The 16,977-nt window shown below is 41.1% G+C and overlaps 1 protein-coding gene across 14 annotated transcripts in view; it reads left to right on the top strand.

Moving 5' to 3' along the window:
- The window catches only part of CPEB3 (cytoplasmic polyadenylation element binding protein 3), a 92,046-nt gene that overhangs the window by 61,575 nt on the left and 13,494 nt on the right, over window positions 1-16,977 (top strand). For 7 of the 14 annotated variants that reach the window (XM_087871700.1, XM_034430448.3, XM_034430449.2 and 4 more), the window contains 3 exons: window positions 6,556-6,579; window positions 14,684-14,851; window positions 16,886-16,975. In XM_087871700.1, coding sequence (XP_087727826.1) covers window positions 6,556-6,579; window positions 14,684-14,851; window positions 16,886-16,975 — 282 coding nt within the window. The remainder of the gene's footprint in view (window positions 1-6,555; window positions 6,580-14,683; window positions 14,852-16,885; window positions 16,976-16,977) is intronic. The other 7 variants (XM_087871701.1, XM_087871698.1, XM_087871702.1 and 4 more) reach the window with 1 other exon arrangement.

The following is a 16,977-nucleotide window of genomic DNA, read 5'->3' as shown; positions in this document are numbered from 1 at the left end:
ATGGCGCCCGACATTTTTTTTTTTAATTTGATTTATATGCCGCCCTTCTCCGGAGACTCAGGGCGGCTTACAATGCATTAAGCAATAGCCTTCATACTTTTGTATATTTATACAAAGTCAGCTTATTGCCCCCACAAACTGGGTCCTCAATTTACCTACCTTAGAAAGGATGAAAGGCTGAGTCAACCTTGAGCCTGGTGAGATTCGAACTTACAGTAATTGCAGACAGCTGGTGTTAGTCACAATGCTATCAGTCTGCTGAGCCACCAGCAGACTGATAGCACCCTTGTGCTCACCACAAACAGCATCAAGAGCGGGTGTGGAGCTTCGCGCTCCTGTTAGCCCGAGAATTGTGGCATATTGCCTGGAGCAGTAGTGCTCCCATTACAGCAGCTGCTTCTTGCTCCCCTTCTGACAAAAGCCGCAGATTGCTGCCTTGAAGGATCCGCAGCGCTCCAATTTAAACAGCTGCCCCGCCGAGCCATGTGAAGCTTCATGCTCCCATTCAGCCAGAGTAAGGCTTTATATCCCTGGCCAGGGGCTCTCCTTAACATCCAGGAGAAGCATTGTGCTCCAGAAGCCCTAACAGCCCTTATCCAAGGGGGCAGAAAAGGGTGCAAAAAGGGGAGCTTTCAAAATGGCGGATAAGGCAGCAGTTGACAGCAGCACTGGGGCTTGAGCTGCAAAAACAACAGCCACCAAAATGACTGCATCGAAGGGAGCCAGATCTAGCAACAGGTCTAAAGCTCCAGACAAGGCTGCAGGGGCTGCTAAAAGTTCTAAGGCAGCCCAAAAGGATGAGTAGTGCAGGGATAAAGCCCTGGAAAAACTGTGTGCCAAGGCTGACAGGGAAAACAATCTACTGTCGGACCTCAGTGACAAACGAAGTCAGCCCAATAGGCTGCAATCGCTGGGCCTGTTACCAGATGGAGCTGAAGATCAATTCTCTCCACAGTGCTCCTTATTGCCTGCTGCTAATACAGTGCTCTTGGGCTCAGTGTCAAAAATGCCAAAGACTGCAGGAACCTGTGGCCAATCCCACAAGACCACCAGAGCTGTTCCTGAGGCTAGCTTCACACCAATGGCAGCCGGTCTCAGACCAGAGAAAAGAACAGATTCAGTAATCCCAGAGAATATGCGGCAATTATTGCAGAAGTCATCAGGCAGGGGATACAGCACTCTAGACAGGCATCATCAAGGGCTTCTGTTTTTTCTGTGAATCCCAGCCAATGCAGAGCATCCCAATTCCCTGGGGAATTTACGACCATCCCAGAGCCATACTCTCTGGCAGCCTCCCACGAGAGCCAGTCTCCACTCTCTGAGGAGAGGGAGACAAGGGATTTGGACCTCTCAGACGATGAAGGCCTAATTCCTGAGCAACCTACATTTACTGGGCTTTTTCCTCATGGGCTATTCAAGTCGCTTCTCTTCAAAGTGAAAAATTCTGCCCGGCTTGGGGCTCCTTCAGCACCACCAGAAATTGAGAGCACGCCCAATCCATCGGAGCCACTTTTCTCTGAGCCTACCGCAGAGGCGGAGTTTATTCTATCACCAGGGCTCTTTAGCGATGTGGTTAAGCAACAGTGGACCTCTCCTGGGGTGGGCCCAAATCTATCTTCAGCCAACAAGAGATTCTATAAAGTGGGCCCTGATCTTGCACGGGTGCTCTAGGCGCTGACCATAGATGCTCTGGTGGCTGCCTTACAGGCGTCTTCCACCATGCCGGGTGAGCCCAAAGAGAGTCTGAAGCCAGAGGATAGGAGGGCGGAGCAGTCGCTACAGAGGGCACATCAAGCAGCAGCATGGGCCATCTGGCCTTCGATAACAGCCTCCTTTTTCAACAGGGCCTCCTTGCTCTGGCTCCGTCAGTTGCAAGAGAAGATCCTGGCTGCGAATGTCAGAACACATCAAGACATCAGCAAGCTCATGGCAGCAGCCCAGTTCTCAGATGCCAAGCTGAACGCAGCCCAGTTTGCCTCAAAGACCATGGCTGCCTCTGTAGCGGCTCACCACCTACTTTGTCTGTGACATTGACAGGTGGACACCCGCCACAAATGGCGATTGGCCTCAGCCCCCTTCACAGGGGAGAAACTGTTTGGGGAGTCTCTGGACCAAATATTAGTGAAATCCAGTGATAAGAGAAAGATAGTGCCCACTATGCAGAGACGGGGTGATTTTCGCCCCTCCCCATACCTTTGCTGGCCCTCCTTTCGGTTTGGAGACTCAGCTGCCAGATTCCCTCATCCCCAGGGGAACTACATCCCAAAGTAGTTGCGGCAACTCCAAGATAGAATTGGAGGCCAGGGGAAGACAATTGGAGGCGGCCCTTTCATGGTGGAGGTCGGTTCTTTTGTCACCCCAAATAACTGCACATCCAACCTTCCCATTGGGGGGTCGCCTGACCCTTTTTGCCAACCGATGGGAGGAGATTACATCGGACGCTTGGATTAGGGAGACAGTGAGGTCAGGCCTCTCCCTAGAATTTCTCTCCACATCCCCGAGGTTCTTTATCCGCTGCCCCGTGTCAAAAGATCCTGCAAGGAAGGCCCTCATGGAATTGGCCATACAACATCTGCTGGATATTCAAGCAATCCAGCAGATCCCAGAGGACCAGCAGGGGCAGGGCTTTTATTGGATCCTGTTTGTGATCCCCAAGCCCTTGGGGGATTGGAGAGCTATTCTGGACCTCAAGAATTTGAACCGCCATCTTATATACCGATGGTTCAAGATGCAGTCACTTCAATCAATTCTGGGGGGTGTTTGGGAGGGCGACTTCCTCACATCCATTGACTTAACCGTGGCGTATCTTCATGTGCCCATTTTGCCACTACAGCAGCAATATCTCCGGTTTCATTTCATGGGCCTCATTACCAATATAGGGCCCTGCCATTCAGTTTTCGTCAGCACCAAGGGTGTTTACCAAATTATTGGCGGCCTTGGCGGCTCATCTTCAGTCCCTCCCCGTGTGTGTCCAGTGCTACCTGGACAATATCCTGATCCAGTCCTCCTCTGGCCTACAGGCATGGGAGGACCTATGGGTCACTATTCAGGTAACCTGTTTCCCCTAAAATAAGACATCCACTAATAATAAGCCCAACAGGCTTTTGAATGCATGCAATAAAATAAGCCCCCTCCCCAAAAATAAGCATTCCCCAAAAATATTTTAACACATGCGCAGCCAGTCCCCACCATTTCCTCTGGTTTCCTCCACGTGCCCCAAAATAATAAGACCTCCCCAAAAATAAGGCCAAGCGCTTATTTCAGGGTTCAAAAAAATATAAGACAGGGTCTTATTTTCAGGGAAACATGGTACTACAACACCACGGGTTCTCCATTAATATGGAGAAGAGTCATTTGCAGCCTATCTGCAGACTGCTCCAGCAATTATAGATACTAGTGAGTGCAAGGTGTATCTGTCCCAGGAAAGGCAGACCAGCCTCAGGGACTTAGCAGGCCGAGTCCAGAGAGAGAGAACAGTATCCTTGGCCCTACTCTCCCAGCTGCTAGGAAAAATTGTGTCCACTATCTCCATCATTTCATGGGCATGCCTGCACTCTAGAGATCTTCAGTGGTTTCTTTTACCTTTCCAGAGGTCAGGCAGGAGTAGCTCACCGGCTAAGGTCCGCGTCCCGAAGGAGGTTATCCAGTCCCTCAACTGGTGAATGTCCCCTGCCATCACCAAGGGTTGCCAGTTCAAGGAACCGGAGCACCTCACTGTCATGATGGACGCCAGCCTCTTCGGCTGGGGGGACTCATCTCCAATTGCAGATGGCTCAGGGGCAGTGGAGTTAGATGGACCGGACCCTAAACATCAACTGCCTGGAGCTCAGGGTGGTTTACCTTGTCCTCCGCCACTTCCAGAAGTCGGTCTCTGACAAACACATATTAGTGCTGACAGACAATGTGGCTGCGAAGGCGCATGTCAATCGTCGGGGGTACCCGCTCCAGGTCCCTCGTGCTGGAGGCAAGGTGGCTGGGCCTCTGGGCACCTGTTATCCGTCACAGCGGAGCACATCTCCGGGGTGTCAAACATGCTGGTGGACTGGCTCAGCAGAGCATCCATCGACCATGCAGAGTGGCGCCTTCACCCATCCCTCTTGCAGGAACTGATGGACCGTTTTGGCCTCCTGGAGGCAGATATGTTTGCCACCCCAGACAATTCTCAACTACCAAGATTTTATATCAGGTTCCCGGCCCCGGGGGCGGAGGGAGTCAATGCTCTCCGCAGCCTGTGGCCTCCGGGGTTATTGTATGCCTTCCCTCCTCTTCCCCTTATTCCAAGGGTGATACGGAAGATCCTGGAGGAGGTTATATTTCTGGCACTACACTGACCCAGAAGGCCTTGGTTTGCAGACTACATAAACCTCTCGGTGGTTCGACCTTGGAGGATCCCTCAGAGTGAGGCCTCACTCAGCCAGGGGGCATTGGTCCGCCCGGACCCACAGTAGCTCCATCTGATCGCCTGGCGCTTGAGTGGAGCGCTCTGAGGGAGGACAAATTTTCTTCCAGGGTCATCAAAACAATTTAAGCCTCCAGGAGACCCTCCACTGAATGTATATACAATGCCACTTGGAGGGCCTTTTGTACCTGGTGTGCCAAGACAAGTATTTCTCCCATGGAGGTGACAATAGCCCAAATCCTGGAATTTCTCCAGGATGGACTAGATAAAGGGCTGTTGCCCAATACCATCAGGAGGCAGGTGGCAGCACTATCCTCGGTGTTGATGTGTGGATCACTGGAGTCTCTTGCGCAGCATCCCACAGTCTGCAGATTCTTCAGAGGCGCAACCAATCTATGTCCCCCTGTAGTGCACAGGTACTCTACATGAGACCTGTCTAGGGTCTTGAACTCCCTCACCAGGGGCCCTTGTGAGCCATTGAGATCGGCCAGCCTGCGCTGCCTGACATGTAAGATGGCGATTATATCTGCCAGGAGGGTGTCTGAGCTGGCAGCTCTGTCAATCAGACAGGACCTGTGTATCTTTCACACAAATAGAGTGACTTTATGGCTGGACCCCTCCTTCATACCCAAGGTGAACACCTGGTTCCACAGGGTTCAGGAACTGATATTGCCTAACTTCTGCCCTCATCCAGTCCACCCTTTGGAGAAAAGGTGGCACACCTTGGACATGAGGAGGGCCCTCTGCATCTATGTCAAATGGACTACTGACCTGAGGAAGTCAGAGTCCCTGTTTGTCTCATTCCAGCTGGCCACATTGGGCAACAGGGACACCCCTTCCATGGTGGGACGATTGCTTAGGTCGACCATTGCTAAGGCCTATGAACTGCAGGCCCTTCTGAAACTTTCCCGGATAACTGCACACTCCACCCAGAGCACAGCTACGACTGCGGCGTGGGCAATGCAGGCCTCTATAAAGGAGGTCTATTGAGCGGCAACTTGGTCTTCTCCTTCCCCATTCATCAAGAACTATAAATTGGACATCTTTGCCTTGGCGGAGGCGGCATTTGGCTGTCAAGTGCTTCATACAGAGGAGGGGACTTTGGACCAGACTGCAGCCCACCCATAGGACAGCCAGCTTTGGTATGTTCCATCCACCACTATGGAGAAGGGGCATTGGTCTTACCTGATACGCACCTTCTCCTCCACTTTATTCCTACCTTTATTTCTGATAGGCGCGGCAGAGTGGATTGCCATACCTCAGCTGGCCAAAAACCTAACACGCTTGCGCAGTGCAAGTTTGGTGCGCGTGCAAGCAAAGCGCATGCACGAAGAGAACCGGTAGTAACACCGGTTGGAACCCACCACTGTCCTGTACCTAAAATCTTTTTTGGTTCAAAAACTAAATGCATATTTCTTACCCAGCCTGTACTCATTCAATGGAAGAAGTAGCAGAACATACAAAAAAGGCAAAGAATTATTAAATTCTGAATCATTTCAGAAAATGGAAATATTACCATTTACTGTTGTAGTGAGATAAGAAATAAGTTTAGATGTGCTTTAATAGTTACAATTATATTTGAAATAATATAATATATAATATAATATATTATATAATATAAAATATTTGTACATCTTTATGGTTCAATTTTTATGTTCTCAGATTACATTCTATTTGCCATTATGTAAAATTGCTTTGAGTGTTTGATAAAATTGGAATTTCAGAATGAAGTTGTATGATCAAGATTATAAGGATATTAGTTTTGATAGTGAATACTATATATTTAATTTATTGCATTTTCAGTTATATATTTAGCCATTTAAACTAATATGACTTGATCTAAAGGATGCTATATAAATTGATTTATTAAACAAAATGATTTTTTAAAATGATTACAATTAAATAATTGCTTTTGTTTTTTATAAAAAATAGTACTCTCATCTAGGTGCCTTTTACAATAAGTTCTTTAGTATCAAATATATATTTGCCCATGTATTTTATATATCTAGAATTGTGCATTTGGCTATATTTCATATGCTTGATCCACGTTTAAAATATCTGAATTATTTTGTTCAAAGTTGAGATTTGCAGAAAATTATAAATATAATAATTCTTCTTATGCCAATACCTATTGTATTTTTTTTATTTACATGCAGCCAGGAGCTATGGGCGGAGACGAGGTAATTTTTTCTTTTGAATGCTTCATCAGATATGATCATGAGAGCAACAAATTACAGAATAAATAGCTGTATATTTTTGTAAAAGACAAGAATTGCTTTTCTCATCCCATAACAATGATACTGGTCTTTATCCTGCTCAGTAGCTTTGCAATTACATGAACATAATGAAATGAGAGTATTGAAAGAGAACTTCACTGCTATTAAAAGCTAAAACTGGTAGGAGTAGAAAGGATAATTGGCTTTATCTGCTTAAAGAAAAAAAATGCAATATTAATATATTCCAATAGTAAGCATGCAGTTTTTCTTTATTTTTAAAACCTGATAAAACATATAGGTAAGCTTTATGCTCTCTGTGTTTAAATAAAATAAATTAAAATAAAATAAAAATGTGTTTAAATAGACTATTCCAGGAATCTGCAATAAATGCTTACAAGAAATATCCTGACATATGCTTGGGCAAGCTTAAAGTCAAACAGCAGATGATTTTATTAGCAGTCTTCGACCTCCCTAAGAGATATGAAATAGATCAATGTGGTTTCAGAGGATGGAGCATTGCCTATTTTCATTTATCAATTTTTTTTCTTGAAATCTATTTGATGTAGATGATAAAAATGCAGCCCATATTAATATGAAATCATAGATTTTGCTCAAAAGGCAAATGCCGCTAGCAAACCTCCTTACCCCGGAAATGACTGGAGTGGGGGAAGTATCTTTTTCCTCACTACAATTCCAATTTATATTACAATAAATTACATTGTAATTTTAATAAAATATATTAAAATTAATTATCTAAACATAAATACGTGTGAATGAGGGATATTTAAAAAATCTTTAACTTGTTTTATTTTAAATTAAAATTCAGATCTAGTACATTTTAGGGGCTTATAATATTTGGATTTAAAGATATTTTGAGACTTTTAAATCAAACTGGCTTTTGCTTTTTGCAGACCTGGAACAGAGGTTGAATTAAATTTTTAAATTGCAAAGAAAAAATTTCTAGAAGTGTAATTTCAGAACTATTCTTTAAAATATATTTTCTTCATATTCTGTACAACCCAATATATGCATGCTGCAACTACACAGGACAAAGTTTGTGATTTTAAAATTGGATAATAAATACTGTTGACCATACTCTAATTCCACACCTCACATTATTACCAGTTTTACCTTTCTGCTCCATTGTTTTTTATGATTGCAGGCTGCAGCACCATTAAAATTTACCTTTAAAAAAAAAATCAGGTGAAAGGAAATAATGGGGGGAGGGGTTGTCTTAATTTTTTCCTCACCCACTTAGCAATTCTTTGCATCAGTTGGTAATCTGCCAGTATAATGCTTATTGTATATTAGTTCCACTATAGCATGAGATTGCCATGCTGTTTGTTTTCCTTGCTTGATGACATGCTGCCCCTTTGTCGGAGTTCAGAAGCAAGATCTGAAGCTGTTCTTTTGCTCATCTTAATGAGCTGGATGCTAAAGCCAAAGCTTTCCCGACTTTGCGAGCCTGGCATGTCTTCGTTCTGTTGCTCTTATTACCAGTGTCGTCCTATAGATTCTAGAACAGTAGTATAAGCCATGCCACTGTCCTCTGGCCAGGGTAAACATTGCCAACGTTGGGAGGTGATAGAGGAAAGATAGGCAAGCTGGTGCTCTTAAACTCTTTCTGTTTCATCTCCCACTAGCATTTTCCAGGATAGCTAGGATAATGGATTTTAGGAGTTGTGTCCAAAGCATCTGGAGAGCACCAGCACCAATGTGCTTATTTTTTCTGAATAGAACATAATGGTGGTCACTTTGTATCGTTCAGTTTAGTTGGGATAATTTTTTATTCTAGGCAAGTAACTGAATTTGACTCCTCAAATAAACCAGTCAGAATTAACATATTGGAACTTGTCAAGATCAGTTTGCAATTTGCTGCTGAATTTGGATGGCTTGAAGTTACGTATTTTAAAATCTCTCTCAGTAATTAAGCCCTTAATGTTTAAAGGATATCCTCCAAAAATCAAATAATCTAATTTGCAACAAGTTAGTTGTGCTTCCTTTCAATAAGACAATAAAACAGAGTGCTTCCTCTGTTACGGACAGAGAAATATACATTGCTATGATTTTTAAATGAGTATTAATACTGCTGATGATAATGATGACAGTCTGCTGATAATGAAAAGTACTGACATAATGTTGATACTAGCAGAAATAAGTGTAATACATACAGATGATTAAAATAATTTTGAAGATAATAATAGTATCTATTATCCATTCTATTTTGACTCTATTTTTCTACACTGGCTCTACCACCCCCCCCTTTTTTTTTATGCTGCCAACATCAGTTGCAGCATTCAACTTGAAAAGAATTCTCTTTCCCTGTCAGGATGTTGATTTTGGAAAATTTCTTCAGAGCAATTGTTTTACCATCATGAATGCGCTTCTATTTGTTTCTGCTCATTGCTGACGATAAAACTAAGAAAAGGAAAAGAGCCTAGAACCAATGCCTTTGCAGATTGTTTCTTGATGCACAGTTGCATTTTGATGATAATATCCTCAATTAGAAATCAATGAAGATTAATGAATTGATTGTGCTGGAAGCTGATTACTGCAGAATCTAAACATATTTGCAGTTTGATCCTTTGGCTAAAGTAGGTAAAATTTTTATTTGATGAATTAAAATTACTAATAAAGTTAACTAACATATTTTTCTTATAAAATAGATAAGGCTATCTGATTTTCTGAGTTCTGGTTTTCTTTTGCCTATCTTTTGCCAGTCTCAGGGTAGAAAAATGCCAGGCATGCATTGTCACTAATAAGTGAATTTAGATATAAGTTGTTTAGATCTAAATCTCCCCCCCCTCCTTTTGTTATTAGACAACTGTCCTTTTTTATTTTAATTGGTAATTATGTAACAAAATTATTTTACTATTTGTTAATATGTGACTTAACAAGAATTGTGGAGTTAAAGTAAACATGGTCTACAATGTTGCCAAAAGAAATTGAATATTAGTTGATTCAGGAAACGGGGAAATATTCTATGCAAAGAACTAATGACCTGCAAACCTACTAAATGTATACTAACATTAAAAAAGAATATAAAATCATTACAAATGGTTAAGACTATCCATTCTAGATTCTTTATCTCAAGCCTTCTAGATTATTGGGTTGCAACTACCATAATTCTAATTTATTGTACTGAGTGAAAAAGATACATAATTTAAAATACCTGGAGCCTGTCTGTTCTGTAACCAAGTGAAAGTTAGGCCATGACTGTTTGGGAATGTTTTTTTACAATTGTTGCTTTGTATCCTAAAAGAAAAAAGGCAATTTGGATTTGGTCACTTCGAGTCAGGGTTGGGTTGTTTTTATTCCTGGTGACTGCTTGGACAATTCCCTGCAATTTTCTTGGCAAGATTTTTCAGAAGTGATTTGCCATTGCTTCCTTCCCAGGGCTGAGACAGAGTGACTGGCCCAAAGTCATCCAGCTGGGTTTCTGCCTAATATTGGACAGTTCTTCCTAGTATTGCAGTCTTCTAGACAGAGATCTCTGATGTTGTTCCTGGGATCTTTCAGAGTTACTGTCCCAGCTTAGGAGTCACAACCCCCAAGTGATCCTACTACACTGAGACCACTTTGGCCTTTACTTTCCACATCTTCTCCAGTTCCACCTTCAGGCCCTGGTATTTTTCCAGATTCTCACACTTCTTCCTGTTGCTGCTATCATTTGGCTCTGTTATATCAACCATCATCTATCACCATCACAATCTTCTGTCTTCTGGTCCTTGTCTATTGCTCCGATATCTGGTTGATAGTCAGTACCTTCCTATCCATCTGGATTTGGAACTCCCACAGGATCTTAGTCCTATTATTCTCCATGACTGTCTAAGGAATCTCCCATCTGGATTTGAGGGTCTTGTCTACACAAGGTGCATAGTTTCTTTACATACTATAGTGCTTGCTACTTGATTATGCCATTCAGTATATCCTGTCTGCACTTTTCACTCTGACACCTTGCATTGGATTGTGTCTGTACTTCTCAATCTGTACTTTGGGTCCTATCTAGTATGGTAGACCTCTGCTTCTATGGAACTGGTGCATAGTGCTGGTCTTGTACTGCTATGATCAGTCCCTCAGTGCTGTCTTTTAATTTGGCCTTTTCCAGCTACTGATAGGATTTCTCAGTGCCAGCCATCTCTTGATGGTCCATCTTAAGTCTCAGGTGACTGTTCTGTCTATGACCAATTGTAGTTTTGAGTCTCAGGTATTGTTTATTATACCTACTGAGTTGTGCTCAAGTATTAGCTCATATGATCCTGTGGCTTGACAGCTATGATGCCTAATAGGACTTTCTATGTTGTGGGAAAGTATGTTATCAGCTGCTCATTGGAAGGGTGCTGTTCGCTTATGGGGATTTTTCATGATCAATACTGTCCTTCCTTGTGTTGACCAGTCTGGGTGGAAGCCAGCTCCTAATAACTGGTTCAACTGTACTGTTAGGTATTCATTCATTGCTGTCAGTCTCTTTAGTCTAAAGGTGTGGATCAGCTTTGGGCCAAGTGCTGTCCAGCTCTTCGTGTTCTTGATCCACTTTTAGAGTCTGCTACTGTGATAGTGACTGGTTCCTATTCTGGAGGATTTCTGTGGTCTATTCTCAAGTCCTGCAGCCACCTCACTGGTGTTAATGTGTCTCCTCTTTCTCTGCTATATTCTTCCAGTACTATTCAGTATCTGCTGTTGGTAGCTCTGCTGTTGCTGTGTTGTTGCACTGCAATTGGGAGGACACCTTGGATGGTTCTTTGGAGAACAAGACATTTATCTTCTTGGCCTTTGTTTCTTTAGCATGTCTCCTTAGCCTGGTAGCCAGTGTTGTGGGCCCTTGTTTAGAGTCTAAGATTTTAGATCAGAGGTATCAAACTCGATTTCATTGAGGGCCATATTGGGGTTGTGTTTGACATTGGGGGGCCATGGGGGTGTGGCCATGGGGGGTGTGGCCAGCTCAACATCACTCGTTTCAGGGGCGCAGGTGGTGGCCCGAGTGCTCTGCCAGTGAAAATGAGCGCTTGAGTTCTGCTTTCGACTGCGACGGCCTCCTGCAACCCTCTGCCAGCAAAACCTGAAAAAAAACAAAAGGGAATGATTCCATCTAAAAGGGTGTCAAACTCAAGGCCCGGGGGCCGGATTTAGCCCATGTGGTGCTTAGATCTGGCCCGCAGGGCCGCCTTGGAAACAGCGAACGAATGCCCGCGGTTCTTCTGCCAGCGAAAAGGGAGCTTGAGAGAAGAACTGCAGGCCAGTCCTTCACTGTTAATCTATTTTAGAAGTCTTGTTTTCTTCTCTACCAGTTGGACACTTTTTGGTAACAAAAACAAGCTTTGATCTTTTGTAGAAGAAGCAAATTTTATTTCTGTAAGCGGGCATCAGGAGAAAGGTCCTTTCCCTTGTACCAAGATTAGGTCATGTAAGCACATTAGTATATATTTATAAACAAATATATGAAATATATATGAAATATTTTTTTAAAAAAATGCTTAACCCTTTTATCCTGACTTTATTTATTTTTTATAAATAGCTCAAAGCAACAAACATACCTAATACACTTTCCTCTTCCTATTTTCTCCATAACAATAATTCTGTGAGGTGGGTAGGTAAGAGAGAGTGACTGACCCAAAGTCACGCAGCTAGTTTTTCATGACTAAGGCAGCACTAGAACTCACAGTCTCCTGGTTTCTAGGTCAGCACCCTAACCACTAGAGCCAACTGGCCCAGACTTACATACATTGGTTTGTTTTGAAATGTTTCTTTATCATTTATAAAATGTTCTGTTCATAATATTATTTATATTAACATTATAGTAGTTGCTAAAAAATGAATACTAGTATCTTGACCCACTATTAACTAGTGAATGATAAGAGAATTTGGTTCTACTTTTTCAGAACAATATTTTCATCTTGAAAGATACTTGAACTTGCAAAGTGACTTGCATATCTGCATAGTACTTGAATGTGGAAGTCGAATTAACCAATGTTGTATCTAACAACTTTCTAGGTGTTTAGGATAATTTCTTCTAAGCACAAGTGACATGAGAATAGGGGCTGGAATACTGTGGTGTAGATTTGGAATCTAATATAATTTAACATAAAGAGTTTTATTGAAGGAGTTTCCTGCTCCATTCTTACCATAGCAGCCAGCAGTCACCCAAGTTACTGAAAAACCTTTTTCAAGAAAATCAGTGTCTCTCTTAAACAAATGAAATAGGACCCAGTTTGGAGCAATTCTCCACTGCATAACTGGCCCCGCATTATTCCCCAGGAGTTTTCTTGAACCTGGGATGGAATGTGGGTGCTTGTTATGCAATGGAGAATTTCTCCAAACCGGGTGATCATCTTTTTAGGAGAGACACTAATCCTTTGAAAAGGCTTTTTACAATTCAGAGCCAAATATGGATTTCAGGGCCGAATAGTGGAAGAAAAAACTTCCTTATAGGAAATCCCTTAGGTTCTTGCCAAAAATGTAAATCTCATTTCAGCTGAGCGAGTAGCTATAGAAAGATATCAAGGTTCTTTTCTTGACAGTAATGTTGAATTGATTTGATGCTGCTTTCACTATTTAGTCTAAGCCAGGGGTGTCAAACTCAAGACCCGTGGGCCGGATCCAGCCCGTAATGTGGTCTAATCCGGTCCATGGGACCGTCCTGGAAAATATAAGGGACCAGCTGCTTCGCTTCGCCCAGTCTACCCAATACGAAGAGGAAACATCGGGCTAGTGTGGCTTCAGTCTGGTCTACCCAATGAAAGATGAAACATGCCAGCAGTTTGGGGAGTGGCATCAAGCTGGCCACACCCACCCAGCTGGCCACGTCCACCCAGTCTGCCATGCCCAGTGAGTGGCGGCAAGATGGCCACGCCCACCCAGTTGGCCAAACCGGCCCGGCCCCCCAAAGTCAACCACATCCCTGATGTGGCCCTCAATGAAATTGAGTTTGACACCCATGGTCTAAACCCTGGGATTTCTAGTTGGTCTCCTATCCAAATATTGTCATCTTGCTTAGCTTTTTCAATATAAGCCAAGATTTCTAGATGCTATCACTTATAACGTATTGCAGTCCATAATATTTGCATAAATATATGCATGGATACATAGACACACAAAGAGAAAAAGAGAATTAGAAGAACTTGGCATTATTTGCTTGTGCTTGTATTTTATTCTGTTGGCTTCAGGAAAGAAAGTTTATTATGTGGTCAAATTTATTTTGAAACAAGCACCTTAATTAAAAAGGGAAATGTACAAAATAGTTCAGGTTTTCATTTAAATTAGTTACGCTTAAAACATATTGCACAACAGTGAGAAAGATTTATGGATGCTGTGTGAGTCATAGATATTCTAAATGATGGAACATATTAATATTTCATATTGGATTTTTATAATCTTTATAATCTGAGTATTAGATAAAGAACATTAAATGTGACAGATCTGCTTTTAGGCTTATGTTCTAATGAAAATGACTGTGTTGGGAGGGAGAAACTTGTGAATTATAAGATGATTTTGCAGGCACGTAGATTCAGTAAGCAAAATATGTTACTAGTTTCTGATAACTCTTCTTTTCCAAGGTGACTAAAATTAACTTTTGAATTCACTTTGGCAATTTGCAAGTATATGCTGAGCAGGAGAGAATAGGCGCTTAATAATATCCTCTGGGCAACTGTTCAAGCTAGCCATCCCTAGAAAAGTTTCTAGACTATGCTTGCATCAGGATTATGGTTTTCCATATATAGGACTGGAGAGTATGCCAAACCACAAGTAAACACAAATTGATTGGAGGTATAGCATGTGAATTTATCTCTACTTGATTAGTTAACATGAATATTAGGAATGTATGCTTGTAGCCCATCCTCAGAAGCTAATGACATTCTGTTTGAGTGATTGAAGATCCAGAATTCAAACTGTCCTAATTTACTTGAAAATATATTTGTATGTAGAATATGATATGAAAAATTTAAAATATTGAAGGAAAATAATGATTTGCATGTTAAGCTATGTAGATTTATTAATGGAGCGCGTCTATACATATTTGAATCAGATGTGTAAATGTCTGATTTTTAAGCCACTGTAACATATTTCACAGGTCGATCTTCACTGTTTCCTTTTGAAGATGGTTTTCTGGATGACAGTCATGGTGACCAGTCTTTATCATCAGGTCTCAACTCCCCAACTCGTTGTCAGAATGGTGAAAGAGTCGAACGCTATTCTAGGAAGGTGTTTGTTGGAGGTCTGCCTCCTGACATTGATGAAGGTACAGTGGAATGGTGGGAGGAAGGGTATAGGGATTTTTTGCCCTTTAAAAATTACTGACAGGTAAGGCTCAGCAATATAGTGGCCTTTCATTTCTTTAAAAAACAGATTAACAGAGTGAGCTCTTATATTCTGAGTGCATGGATTTTATTAATTGAAGAACTTTTGTACATGCAAACGTATGGAAGTATAAAAAGGTATAAAAACGATTGGGACTCATTTTAAAAAAATAAACCTGTGTATATGTGTATACATTCAGTCATATACATATACACAGTATATATGGCTTGATATATGGCTGGCTTGATCCCAGTTTTAATTGAATTCAGTTTTAATTGGGTTGTTTTTAATATCTTGGGCCGAAATTATTTAATTGTTTTTTAAATTGTTTTTAAATTTTATATGCAATGTTTTATCTTGGCTGTACACCGCCCTGAGTCCCGCAGGAGAAGGGCAGTATAGAAATAAAATAAAATAAAATAAATAAATAAATATGTATACACATTCAACTTGACGACTTCTGCTTTCTTCCCCTTCTCTATTGCCTATATACAAACAGAGAAATAGAGGAGACAGAAGAAGACAAGATAATGTTGATAACACCATCCCAGTGACAGTTAAACTTTGGCAGTTTACACTATAGTCCAGTAAATTCCCTGAATCCTATTACTTACTACGTTTAAGTTACCAACACAGTAGTGAATTCTGTTCAATACCTTAGACAGAAAAAAACAGTACTGCTATCTAAACTGGTTCAATATGAATAAAAGTAACACCAGAAAAATTAAAAATATTTCATATTCCCTGTCCTATGGAGAAATTACTAATTGGGACTGTAAATCAATTTAAGCTATTTTGATCCAAATTCTTTGTTATAATTATACAGGTAGTCCTTGACTTACAACCATTCATTTAGTGACTATTCAAAGTTACAATGGCACTGAAAAAAGTGCCTTATCACCATTTTTCACACTTATAATCATTGCAGAATCCCAACAGTCATGTGATCAAAATTCAGATATCTGGCAATTGGCACATGTTTATGACAATTGGAGTGTCCTGGGATCATGTGATCACTTTTTGCAACCTTCTCACAAGCAAAGTAAATGGAGAAGCCAGATTTACTTAACAACCGTGTTACTAATTTAACAACTGCAGTGATTCACTTAACTGCAATCATTTTATAACAAAGGTTGTAAAATGGAGCAAAACTCACTTAACAACTGTCTCCCTTAGGAACAGAAATTTGGGGTCAATTGTGATTGTAAGTTGAGGACTATCTATACTAGAAGAATTAGAGGTACTGTATTATCATCACTAAATTATCCTATTAGGCTATGATATTTTCCATAGCTAGAGCTACATTTACATTACATATGAGCAGTATACTAGCATTAGTCAGTAGCCCTCAGCTTCATTGACAGGTTCTTTTTCTGCTGCATTTTTTAAAAAAAGACAAAAAAACTAGACAGATACAAGACAAGACAAAGAAGTTAACACAGAGTAAAAAAATAATTTAAGAAATTTGATTCCAAATAAGGTTTTGTTTTGAAATATTTTGAAATATATAAATATTTTGAAATATATATAGTGAAACATCTTGTTTTGATGTACAAGTACTGCTTCAAATACACGGTGACTTTTTCCAGTATTTTGGAGGTGTTTCCAACAGATATTTAGGGTAGCTGGCAGGCACTTCTGCTTTTGCCTTTGACACATTCAGGGTTGGAATAGCTCTTTTTTCAAGTTCAAAACACCTCAAAAATGCTCAAAACAGTTCATTTATGATTTATGATCTATGACATCCCTTTGTTGTTGCATATGTGCACACCGAGAGCTTATGCACCGGAGACAAATTCCTTGGTTGTTCAATCACACTTGGTCAATAAAGAATATATTCTATTCACAGTCACTAAATGAATGGTTGTAAGTGGATGACTTTCTGTTCTTTAAAAAATCAGAACCATTAAGGAAAATTACATAGTTTTATCATTCATTTTATTTCTGATGAATCTTAATTATTCTTTTGTTATAGATGAAATCACTGCTAGCTTTCGTAGGTTTGGACCTCTTGTGGTGGACTGGCCTCACAAAGCTGAAAGCAAGTCATATTTTCCACCTAAAGGT

The sequence above is a fragment of the Pantherophis guttatus genome, chromosome 6, assembly GCF_059756535.1.
Source record: "Pantherophis guttatus breed Tessera chromosome 6, ASM5975653v1, whole genome shotgun sequence".
NCBI lineage: Eukaryota > Metazoa > Chordata > Lepidosauria > Squamata > Colubridae > Pantherophis > Pantherophis guttatus.
This window is presented reverse-complemented; position numbering and strand designations above follow the sequence as displayed.